This window comes from Sabethes cyaneus, chromosome 2, assembly GCF_943734655.1.
Source record: "Sabethes cyaneus chromosome 2, idSabCyanKW18_F2, whole genome shotgun sequence".
In the NCBI taxonomy this organism is placed as follows: domain Eukaryota; kingdom Metazoa; phylum Arthropoda; class Insecta; order Diptera; family Culicidae; genus Sabethes; species Sabethes cyaneus.
In genome coordinates, this window is record NC_071354.1 from 197,846,979 (window position 1) to 197,859,861 (window position 12,883).

Here is a 12,883-nt window from a genome sequence, read left to right on the forward strand (position 1 = left end):
TGAGAAGTTTGAAATTTTATCTGTTTTGTTCAGTCAAGTGGGTCCGCTTTACAGTAACAGTTCGTACCCGGTTCGCGTTGACAGTTCGGTGCATAAAAACAATCCCAGCTCTCCTTTCTCTCTCAAGGTTTAATGTTTAAACGATAAAATCGATTGAAGAAATGAGGTAACAGTACACTTTTCTATAATTATTCACATTTAGAGCATATGACCGTGGTCTAGATACAATCGAAATAAATAATCCCTAATCTGTGGGACTTTTTTTTCTAAAATCTAGGTAGTCGAGGCTGTAGCATGCCTCGACAGCAAAATCGTGCTTACATGTGATTGGTTAATTACTTCTTAACAATGCTTATATTTATGCTTATTGAATAGTGACCTGACAAATTCTTTTTATACTCTACATACATTATCGAGTGCTCAGCAAAACATGATCGATTCATGTAACTATCTCCAAAGTCCACTGAAAATGCCGGAATTATAAACGTGCAAAACGTAACCACTTTTTGTTACATGCTCATTTCTCGTACTTCTAATCCAAAGTGCACTCCAATATAGAAAACAAAAGTAATTTTGTAGATATAGAAAACAAACGTAGTTTTCCGTACCAGCCTTTTTTATTTATAGCTCGACAAATTGGCTTGTAACAAGTTTGGTGACAAACTTCAAAAATAATGACAGTACACGAATCGTAGCACTAGTATCCTTTTTTAAATGGGTTGAATAAAACTATTTTTTCGTCATTCGTTAATGTCCTTCCCTTGAAACTAAATATTACAATTAAAAATGATATCCGAACATCTCTTACATGGACATTTTCGATTCTCAAATTTTAAACGGAATAGTTATACAACTAAAAACCAAGACACAATGCTACTGATCCGTAAAGGAGAATGTCGTCGTGGCTGGGCCACGTTTTGGAATTCGCCCATAACTTTCGTTTCAAAAGGAATATTGGCGATCTAAATAAGATATAAGAATAAGTATTGAACTGATTGCTTGAAAAATAAAAAAAATTATAGGCATTTACGTGAAGACAAAAAATGTTAGCATAGTCGGGCCATGTTGTACAGGTTGGGCCACCGCAGAAAATCTAAGATATACGTATTGAAATTCTATAGACAAAAAGAATGAATTCCGTGAACAACGGCTCATATAGGTACAAATACCCTATTTTTAATTGCATTTTTGCGAAATGTTGGCGATCTTGCAAAATCAATATTGCTACAATCGCCTTTTCCGTGTGCAACTTTAATGAAAAAATCAGAAAGGTTGTTTGTAATTTTTAAACTCAAAAGTTCAATAGAATTTTGACATTCAAGTTGGAGCATGGCCCAATTAACGAACCGTATCTCCCTCACGCACCCAGCTATTAACAAAATTCTCTCGTTAACACTATTCAAACCAGAGATGCCAGAAGTGAAGACATGTCTTCATTTTGAAGACATTTTTGTTACAAAAAGTGAAATGTCTTCACTTGAAGACATGTGAAGACATGTCTTCACCATGCAATTTAAATGGGCGGAAAGCCGAAAGCAGACAAATGAAGACATTTTTCCTTGATTCGTGAAGACTTTTCAAAAAATCACCTGGCATCTCTGATTCAAACACTATTTACATATATATGTATTTTGATACCAAAAAATTGTTATATTAAAACGGCTTGACTGTGCTACAGGTTGAGAAATCCAAATTTTAGCAAGTCGATAATTTTTCAGATCGTTTTACACATTTTGATGATTGAAGGCTACTAAGTACACTCAAGTCTTTTTTTACACGGTTTGTTTTTTTCGATTACTCGAAAACGGTGCAGCTAAGGAACTATTTACAACCTACGTGAGAAATGTCGAGCTACTCCCAAATGTATTGAGAAATAAATGAATGGTCTCTAAGTTACCCCGTTCTTAATACTCAAAAAACTAAACCGTGTAAAAAAAGTACTTGAGTGTAAGTTAAAGTTTTTTGCAAAATGTTTTGTATCTTACTACCTTATACTGAGTTGACAGTCAAATAAACGTGAGCCGTGTTTCCTTGTAAGATAACAGTTCCAAAAAAATTCTTGCATTACCTATTCGCGACTGCGAAAGCTAAAGAGATTTAGATTTACACGAAAACCCATCGTCAAAACTTGCGTGAAAACAAAAGCAAATACAAGCAGAAGCAATACTTCCTTCTTTTTTCTCACGCAAAAACCAAACAAATATTAGCAACTGCGTCGTCGCGAAAGTGGATACAATCTGGCAAAAGGAAAGGATTGCTGCTCGCTTTTCTGTGACTTTTTACCTTCAGGACATCAATTTAGACTAGATTCAATGTTTAAAAATGTACTAGGTTGAAAGGAATGGGTGGTCTTATGCTTTAACAAAATTGTTTACTTTCAAGACATCAAACTGGACTAGTTTGTCGCAGTTCTAAGAAATCTTGTTGGGACGAGAGGCCTCCTTTCACTCTTTCTGGCATACTTCCCAAGCACAGATATCAAATTAGTATGAGTCTAAGCGTCGTACAATCTTCGACTTATTGGGACGAGGGAGTTTTGTTGCTTTTTTCTAAACATAAAGTAATCGGAATCACAGATAGTATATGTAACTGTCGTCCCTGCCTATGGAGCAAGGTAATTCGGTTATTTTTATTAATTATTGATTGAAAAAGAATGTTACAATAGAAATCACATAATTCCTACATCTTTTATGAGGCGACCGGTATCTAGACCATGAAAATCCATTCATAATTGGCAGAGCTATTAGCGTTCAAAATCTTTCATTCTTTCGTGACGCTGGGTTGAATCCAAATTTTGGATTGACACCCTGCGGTAAAACGTAGTTCTACGTCAAAAACAGCAAAAATCTAGGTTTTTATCGTATTAATTTCGCTTTATTTCATCACATTTTACGTGACTGACACTGTCTAGCGATTATTGCGCTTCTGCGCTTAAAATTATGGTGGCCCAACCATGACTACTCAAACGGTCCGACCTTTACAAATAGCGATTTTCTAGTATTTCACCTTAGTCTTCCCAAACACCTTACTGGAGGGGTGAAAAGTTAATTATCACAGTAACAATGGTTGTATCATAAATATCATGAGTTACTAAAACTGTAAAATCGTGAAGGCCCTACCATAACAGTGGCCCGACGATAACGGCAATACCCTAAGTATGCATTGTGTCTGGGTCTTAACGCAACTATTCAAAAATGTTTGGGATATAAACCACCAAACGAAATTGGGAAAACTAAATCCAAAACTAAACTAAATTGCACAAACAAGTGTAGAAAGTAACTTTTTTTAAAACTTTACACTATCGTTCACGACTAATATAGCCCTATATTTAAGCCTACATTAAATTTTAAGTCGTGCTGCTGTGCATCTTCACCAGTAAAGCAACAACCAGCCACATTGAAAACTCATTTTCCAGTTAGAAAGTTTGCATCTCCCTTTCCCATCATTCAAACTAACGACGGAACCATAACATCGATCAAAACTCTTCTTCATTCACGGAATTTGTTTTTATTCCTATCTTCATTCTACTTCCGAGCCTTTCCAACGCAACGGCAAAGAACGCAAACGATTGGCTGTCTCTTTCGCACTTCAACTAATCATTGTATGCAGCGTTGAAGGAAAACACCGTAATGGCCTAAAAATAGCTCACCCATAGGAAGTTGATGACGTAATCGATTGCGGTTTGTAAGCCACAGTTCTAACTATCGCATTTTTTCACGATTTTTCAATTTAATTTTCTTTTGGATAGCTTTAATCAATCGTTTTTCTTTCGCCTATACATTGACGGTCCGCAGCTAATACCCGTTGACAGTACTAAACTTTCACATTATCGATTTTTCACCCATTTTGACTGGACGGAAAAATTCCATTCCAGTACCAACGAAAAACGCAACGATCGACGGTATCATCAGCGATAGACATTTTCTCACCAGAAATCTAATAATTGTAATCGAACTGCTACATTTTTCACATATTTGTCAGCATTCCACTTGGGATTGACCCGGAAAAATGTAATCCAATTTCTTTTCCAACTGGGTGTGTCACCATTTTTGTCTGCAAGCAATTTTTTCACCGCGACCGAAATTCGAAGATACAAGGCCAAAACAAGCATTAAACCAGCAAAATTGCATTTGTAGGTTTACTTACGGGATCTGTTGGTCAATTTTCGCTAATTTTCCTTAAGTTTCTGATAGATTTTCACACAAAATTTTCACTTTTTTCACAAAAATGTTTCACTACGAAACAAACGAACGAACTTTTCACTCCAATGGCTAACGACGAACTGTAATGGCTGCCAGCCGAGAGAGTTGGTCTTGGTCGACCAAATTTTCGTACTGTTTTTCGACCTATTCGACACAATACCAATAAGATGTCAAATACGTCAAATAGGAAACGGCTCACATCCTTTTCTATTATTAACTTCTTTTTCGACTTTTTCAAGGTTTTCAAATTGGATTGACATTTAGAAATACAGGAAAAGTGAAAAATACGAAAAACATTGCGTCGCCATCATCATCCAGTGATCTCATCGTTTATGGAGCAAAACAAATCGCAGGAAAATCGATCTGTCTAGACGGAAATTGTGGCCAGGTAACTGTGCTTCCTGCTGATACTCTTGACATCGTACCAGTTTGCGGTGAAAAGTGTTGTTCTAGCAATCGTAATCGTTCCAAATTTGATGAGTTCACTAAAATATTGGCTTCTGCTAGCGGTTCGATTGTTTACACATTTTTTTATTTGACAATTTAATCGCATTGGTCAGCTTAGTTTGGAAAGTGCCTCGGTAACTAGCAGTGATAGCGGTAGTGACTTCAATCGGCTACGCCCACAACAACAGACAGATTTGGTCCAGGTATACTGCTGTAACGGAACCAGCGGAACTACTAGCGTTGCTCAGATTAAACGTAAGGAATTTTCAAAAATGCTGGATCTTGATAATCGCCCGATTGCCGATCAGATCGGGTACCTTATTATGTCGGAAGACGGAGCGGTTCTAGCTTCCGGTGGAGAAATGGAAAACGACGAACGGAGTGCTGGAATTGTTAGTGGCTTGTTGACCCTAACAGAAAGGTATTTTATGATAATTCACAGTAACTGAATTCATGACTTTTTTCGATTCTAGTGTGGACCCGGCCGTGTTTAAAAAACGCTCATGCAAGAAAATCTCGATTGTGTACGAAGAACACAGTTACACGATTTGCGTTTCAAACAAGAAAATTTACGTTGTGAAGCGACGAAACGCTTCGAGCACCAACGGTGGAAGTTCGGGCGATTCGGAAGGAAGAACTATTCTAGCCTAAGTTTGCATACATTGAATAAAAAAGTTCGAATTCCTAAATAATTCTGTTACACATTTATTAGTTTACCACTACAACAAAAACTGAGAAACACTTTGATAGTACGGTCCGATTAATACTTTCTCTAGTTCCGATTGATCTAACCATTGGAATTTGGTTTTATCGCTGGAGACGTTCGAACTTTCCGGTTTTACTACACAGCGAAAGAAGAAAACTTTCGCTCCCAATGTGTTTTTCCCAGCGGTCGGTGGATATTTGTACTTATAAAAACCAACGGGAGCATTTCCGTAGAATATAACTTTTGGGGAATCGCCGACGCATTCCCGCAAAACCCGTTCAGCAGTTTGTCGTAGCGATTCTCCCGGCGTGTGTAAACCTTGAGGTAACAGATAGTAGTTTTTGTCGCCCAACTTTTGCTCTGTCAATAGAATTAGAGTGTGCTCTAATTTTCTCTGCAGGGATCGTACATCGTTCTTTTTGTCTGCTTCGGTGACACGTGAGGCTGGTTTAAACTTATTAAATTCTTCATTGTACAGATCCTCTAAATCCTGAGCCGTTTGTTTGAGTGCTTCCGAATCTAAATCGATTTTACCCGCTTTGAGCAGCTCCGTTTGGCGCTTTTCCATTTCTTTACGCATTTCGTGGTCTGATTTGAGACTGTTTTCGAATTCGATTTGAGCCAGTGTCGCCTGCAAGGATAAAATGCGAATATTTTATGAGTTTTAAAAAAATTGAACAGAATTTATCTACCTTAAATTTTGCTTCGAGCGGAGTCATGGTTTTTGTAATGACCGGGAGGCGCTCTACGAGGACACCGGCTAAGATATCCCATTTTTCTTTTGCAGCACTCGCAGTGGCTGGAGATTTTGACGAAAGTTGTCGAAGAAACAGCACCTGGTTGGATTTTATCACCGAATTTCTTAAAATATTCATGTTGTGGGCAAAATAACACGCCGCCACCAAAAATATTTTTTTTAATTTTGAATTTTGATGGATGAGGTATGACGGAATATTGACATTTTCAAAACAGCTGATCGTCGGTCGCCTCGCATCTCTCATCACTTTTTGAAACCAGAGCTGCCAAATTCTCCATTCCTGGTCAAATACTACACTGAAGCAAAGATCATGGTAACTGTTACCATATTAAGGGGTAAAATCACCCCATCGACATCTCTATCCAGCTTTTTACGCGCTGTAATTTATCCAGCTTTTTACGAGCCATAATGGCGGACGTGTTCGTAATATTTGAGCAGCATTTTTGACATTTCCCTAATACATCGCACGTTTTCTTTCCGCGCGTTCACGGTAAAACTAAAGGAATGCACGGAAAGGAAACGTGCGATGTATTAGGGAAATGTCAAAAATGCTGTTCAAATATCACGAACACGTCCGCCATTATGGCTCGTAAAAAGCTAGATAGCGGACACATAAATTGTGTTCGTGATATGCGAACAATCTTTTTGACAACTCTGCATACATCAAATCTGGCACTCTTCCACAGAACAGAAGTGGAAGTAGAAATCCAAACACGTACATGCTACTTTCTACAGATACTAGCGAACCTGGCGGTAGCGAATCACTTTTTCCCACGAAAACACACGAATGCACACGAAAGCATGTGAAATCTGCTATGCGATTGGCAGCGAGCGTTCTGCTTATATTGCTGTTATTCGCTTCTATGCGAAAACCTTCCCTAAGAAAAGAAACACCAAACTGTCTCTGTTACCAGTTTTGATCGCCGAATCGTTCGGACTTCCACTTCTGTTCTGTGACTCTTCTCTTGCAACACTTCCGTGCTCTTTCTTTCGTTTACGCCAAAGAAGGAGAGCAAAAATGTGCGAAATGTAAACAAAACTATTGCTCTCCTTCTTTTGCGTAAACGAAAGAAGGAGCAACACTACGGTACAGGAGAAGAGTGCCCAGTTTTGACGTATGCAGAGTTGCCAAAAAGATTGTTCGCATATTACGAACACAATTTATCCAGCTTTTTGCGAGCCATAATGGCGGACGTGTTCGTAATATTTGAACAGCATTTTTGACATTTCCCCAATACATCGCACATTTTCTTTCCGCGCGTTCACGGTAAAACTAAAGGAATGTACGGAAAGAAAACGTGCGATGTATTGAGGAAATGTCAAAAATGCTGTTCAAATATTACGAACACGTCCGCCATTATGGCTCGCAAAAAGCTGGATAAATTGTGTTCGTAATACAGGTGGCAGGTGAGTGAAACGCAGTGCTGAAATGCTATCTTATTTTCGCACACACGAAATGTTGGCGGCGAAAACATGGTTGCCTGCCGATGGGGTGGGTAAAATTAAAAATGATGCAACATCATATAGTACACTCAAAATAATATTCATGTCGAAATTACGGGAAAAGTTACTTTTCCCATACTATTTACGTGATTTTAACGTAGATTGCATTAGTATGCGTGCATTTACGTGGAAATCAAATACAGCACTCGTTCGCTAATTGCACGAATGAGACGATGCGATGCGAATTTCGTTTTTTAATTGCACTATGGTTGCCAATAATTATTGTAAAACGTGATAGTTATCACTGTAAAGAACTCTTCACATGCATTCACACGTACGCTAAATTTTGGGGAAAACATTTAAATTTTTACAAACGAACTAAAAGCTTAATGTGTTCAATTAGTCAAAGTTTAGCCAAATTTGCATGAATTTGTTTGTAATGTATCTATGTAATGCAGAGATAGAGAGTTTGCACTCGGCAACGCTGCATTTTTGTTTATAGCAACCACCTGGGTGTAGTTTGACAGATAACTGCTTTTTAATTGCACGATCGTGCAGTTAGCGGACGTCAAGGGGTCGGTCACTCGGCACAGCCGTTTTTATGTTATGGGACTTGAAACGAGCCGAACTGTGCCGATGCTGTACCGAAAGTGCCGAACTGCAAGATTTGTTAAATTCGTTAAAATCTGATAGATCTGGCAACCGTGCGAGATGATTTTGACAACTGGCAGTGCTCCCATTTCATATGTAAAATTGAACCGGAGGTGTGTAAAGCCCTATAAATGTTATTTTTATAAGGCTTTAGAGGTGTGCCGTTTGATATCTCTGCAGTGCCGGGGCACTATGTGCTGAGTGTCCGACCCCTTGGCGGACGTACAATTAAAAGACGGTGCGATTAGAGGACGTGCAATTAGCGCACGAGTGCTGTAGATGTTATTGTGTTTCCCAATAATGTTCAACTGAAAGTCACGTAACTCCCTGTTCCTGTATAGAAATTTACGTGATTTTTCACGTGGAAAGAACATGTGGATTATTTTGCGTGTATTATTGCTGATTGCAAGGAAAATTGTACCATCCAAAGTGCGATATCGCTCATAAAATTGCTATTTTGCATTAAATCGTTTCGGTATCTTCGGCGCACTTTTTCGTTATATTCCAAGCAACAAGTGCGCTGAAGAGACCGAAACGATTTGATGCAAAATAGCACTTTTATGAGCGATACCGCACTTTGGATGGTACAATTTTCCTTGCAATTGACAATACAGCAAAGTTTCGTTAATTGGTGGTTCGTTAATTGGGCGGTTCGTTAATTGGGCGTTCGCTAATTGGGCTATGTGACAACTTGAATGTCAAAATTGTATGGAATTTTCGAGTTTAGAATTTTCTAACAACTGTCAGTCGGCCCAATTAGCGAATCAGCTGGAGTGCAGTCGTGGCCCAATTAACGAATTCAGGCTGTATAATGGTATATTTCTAGATAGAATTAACAAAAGGGCGAATGTCGCAAATGTAAACAAAACGGATGAGAGTTATTTTTTGCTGGAACAGCATAGGAAAATCAACCCTCACTCGGTTTGTTTACGCTTGCGACATTCGCCCTTTTGTTAATTCTATCTTCATTTTATCATGGTATATTAATATTGAATGGTAATATTGTCAATTGCAAGGAAAATTGTACCATCCAAAGTGCGATATCGCTCATAAAAGTGCTATTTTGCATCAAATCGTTTCGGTCTCTTCGGCGCACTTATTGCTTGGAATATAACGAAAAAGTGCGCCGAAGATGCCGAAGATACCGAAACGATTTAATGCAAAATAGCACTTTTATGAGCGATATCGCACTTTGGATGGTACAATTTTCCTTGCAATCAGCAATAACAACCATGAATATGGTAATTTTAAACCGAGGGGCAAGGCAGTATAATCTATATATAGAATGCCAATGTCGCTGCAGTGCGCGTGGTAAACATCACACATGTTCAGATAATGTATTTACATTATATATGCATTTGTGTGTGTGCCTGAGATTCATAAAAAGGGGAATCTCATTGTCAAACTTTGACAATCAGTTTAAAATTTGAAATATGGCGGCCAAGTAATGTGATGGAAAACTTCGCTTGCTTCAAATTTCTGAAAAAATCGGTGCAAAAAGACTCAGTTGAGGGGTTCAATTCATCCGGACGAAAAGAAAATGAGCGTTTAAAAACCTTTCACTGGCATGAAACACAGCGATGAGCGCTCTGATGACAGCACCAACCAGCGCACAGATAAAGAACAGATAAATAACAACAAGCAACTTTGACAATGAAGTCCCGATTCACAGACTTGATACAGATTGTTAGCATCATGTTTACCACAATGAGTCCTGTAGAAAAACAGCGACACTGGCATTCTGTATCTATATTGATTCTACTGGATTAAGATATGTTTCTATAACAGCGAATTTGTTTATTCGATCCAGGTTGGCATTAGATGAATTTTTGGTGTTCATTGTTCGTGGCTCGTAAAAATCTGGATAAAATACCGCATTTGACGTTTGTTTTCATTTCTATCACCATCGCAGCAGGTAGCGCCACGGCGGCAGTTGTTACTCAAAAAGATCAATAAATGAAACCCTGATTCAGCTTGTTTACATATAGAGATTGCTGCCATTTACCGCACGCACACTGCACAGTTCGCCGGGTACACTCAAAATAATCCGCACATAACTAATCCTTATGATTATTATGTGCCACATATAAACACAATCCGCCCAGAAGTACACATGAAAATTATATGCATATGAGTAGCATGTGCAAATTTTAAAGGTAAATTTTAAAAACACATGAATGGTAACTGTTTGGCACATAAAGTTCATTTACTGGGCACATGGAAAAAATCTATGTGTGAAACACATAGAAACTATACGAAAAGTTTTCTCAGTGTACGCGGTTTGTTTGCATCCTCAATTTTTTTTTCGCTGCGAAAAATTTTTCACAATGCCCACAAACCACACTGAAACAAAAATCATGGTAATTGTTACCATATTAGAGGGTAAAATTAAGAGGACACACCAGTGAATTTTTGCAGAAAAGATTTCTGTTTAGCTTAAACAGTGTTCTGATGGTCAAAATTACTATGCGTTACTTTTGGCGTTACCCCGATACACAACAAAAATAACCGAATCGTAGTCAAAATTCCTAGACGTGACCATGAAAGGTGGTAAAATTATCTGAGAACATATTACTTGTACAATAATCATGGTAAATTTGAATAGCTTTTTCATGCTACTTACAAAAAGCATGCGTTTTCTGTAAAATTGTGCGAGATATTGCGCTCTTCGCACTCAATTGGACTGCACAGTTATAAAGTGCAACCTTCAAAACTGTGATGAAAAGTGTGCTACTGATAATATCGCTAGTAATCTTATATCGATAATACCATCAAACTTTATCGTCACGGAAAAGTATCGGAAATTGGAGGGTTTAAAATGAAATCTTCTTCTTGGCTTGTTATTATTTTAACATTTTTGTTCTATTTCTTACGTATTTTTGCTTATACTGTCATATTATCGTTTTCAATTATTAACGATAAGAAAACTTTATCAATAATCGTTATAGATTTTGATCGGCATTTCCCATCATTACAACTCTCCCATCTGAGCTGACATTTGATTTAGCAGTGGCGCCAGTACCAGTTGTAGGAAAAGCAAATAGTATTTAATTTTTCATTTATGTATTTCATATATGCTGCATATTTGTTCAAATTATGAATTATGCGCGGAATTATGTATTTAGAAACTATTTTTATATTATTCGTAGCGTCGATAACAACTCTACGTAAGCATTAGAATAACGTACGCCTCGTTAGTGTGGTGGCCAAAAACAAAAGAAGTTACCGCCGAAGCAAAACTTGCAAAACTCCAACGACTTGCGAGCATTGCAATAACGGGAGCGATGCGTAGCACTCCATCGAAAGCCCTAAATGCAATTCTCAATCTGCTGCCTTTGCATGAATTCGTACAAATAGAAGCGGAAAAAAGTGCTCTAAGGCTTAAAAGGTTCAGGCATATTTCGGATCTTTCTGGTCACATGAATATTCTGAAACTTTTCAAAATCGGGCCCGTGCTAAGTATGAACGGAGATTGGATGAATCCGGAGGATAACTATGATACTCCCTACAAGGTGTGTGAAACTTCACGCTCCGACTGGGAGAGGGGAGTTTCTATGGTTCGTCAAGGCTCAACGATATTTTTCACGGATGGCTCAAAAATTGGTTCAAAAACTGGTGCTGGAATCTATGGCCCTGGAACAAAAATATCAGTGGCTATGGGACTATGGCCAACTGTGTTTCAGGCGGAGATCTTTGCAATAATTGAATGTGTGAATGTTTGCTTGAGAAGAAGATATAAGCATGCAAATATATGCATTTTCTCTGACAGTCAAGCAGCATTGAAAGCGATAAGCGCTTGCAAATGCACATCAAAAATAGTCTGGGATTGCATTCTTTCATTACGGCAGCTATGCCAAATGAATACAGTAAATCTATACTGGGTTCCAGGGCATTGTGGCATTGAAGGCAATGAAATAGCAGACGAGCTAGCAAAAGCGGGCTCCAATTCGGAATTCATCGGTCCGGAGCCTTTTTGCGGTATATCAAAATGCACAATCAAAATGGAACTTAAACGCTGGGAAGAACAAAAGGTGACGGCCAATTGGATGGCTGTCAGAGGTTGTAACCAGTCAAAAAGATTCATTAATCCAAACGTAAAAACTACTAAAAAGCTCATAGAGCTCAACAAGAGAGCTCTGTGTACATACACCGGCCTAGTAACAGGGCACTGTCCGAGTAGACATCATTTAAAGAACATGGGTCGTGTTGAAAATGATGTCTGTCGCTTCTGCAATCTTGAAAGCGAAACGTCGGAGCACCTGCTCTGCAGTTGTAGTGCGCTTTACACGAGCAGAGCTAAATTTCTTGACAAGAGATGCTTATCTCCTAGTGAAATTTGGTCTGCCAATCCCGGGAAGGTTATCGGTTTCATAAACCATATTATACCTGACTGGGAGCGTGCAGGAGCAAATGACTAGTTGTCTATAATGGCAATTGGCTTGCATGGCACGTACGGTAAACAGGGATATACCGTGGACCCCCGTTCGTTTGACCGTTTTTAATCTGAACACTTTTTAATTTGAACCCCGTTGGTTTGCACGACGTGCAAATTAAAAATGGTTCAAATGTCATTCTCAACACGACATCATTTGCTTATGCAGACAATGCACATAAACACGATTTGTTTGTACTAACCTAGCGTGTTTATTTTGTTTCACATTCCGTTTTCCCAACGAT

General features: G+C 38.4%; 3 protein-coding genes across 5 annotated transcripts in view; 1 reads left to right on the forward strand and 2 right to left on the reverse strand.

The window, feature by feature from the left end:
- Positions 1–4,270, reverse strand: part of LOC128738003 (spectrin alpha chain) — a 28,212-nt gene extending 23,942 nt beyond the window's left edge. For both annotated transcript variants that reach the window (XM_053832801.1, XM_053832800.1), the window contains exon 1: positions 4,147–4,270. The gene's annotated coding sequence lies outside the window, so the exon portion shown is untranslated. The remainder of the gene's footprint in view (positions 1–4,146) is intronic.
- Positions 4,271–4,462: 192 nt separating this feature from the next.
- LOC128734855 (ragulator complex protein LAMTOR4 homolog) lies at positions 4,463–5,328 on the forward strand. Of its 2 annotated transcripts, none has more exons than XM_053829233.1 (3): positions 4,463–4,590; positions 4,763–5,070; positions 5,123–5,328. In XM_053829233.1, the coding sequence occupies exons 2-3, from the start codon at positions 4,922–4,924 to the stop codon at positions 5,298–5,300; spliced, it is 327 nt and encodes a 108-aa protein (XP_053685208.1). In that variant the 5' UTR covers positions 4,463–4,590; positions 4,763–4,921; the 3' UTR covers positions 5,301–5,328. The 2 variants fall into 2 exon arrangements, with proteins under 2 accessions (XP_053685208.1, XP_053685207.1); XM_053829232.1 differs by having other exon boundaries at positions 4,491–4,590; positions 4,768–5,070.
- Positions 5,329–5,339: 11 nt separating this feature from the next.
- Positions 5,340–6,245, reverse strand: LOC128734854 (39S ribosomal protein L46, mitochondrial). Its single transcript, XM_053829231.1, has 2 exons — positions 6,048–6,245; positions 5,340–5,986 (listed from the first exon to the last, which is right to left on the reverse strand). Exons 1-2 carry the CDS (start codon positions 6,228–6,230, stop codon positions 5,369–5,371), a joined length of 801 nt encoding a protein of 266 aa, XP_053685206.1. The 5' UTR covers positions 6,231–6,245; the 3' UTR covers positions 5,340–5,368.
- Positions 6,246–12,883: the final 6,638 nt, after the last annotated feature.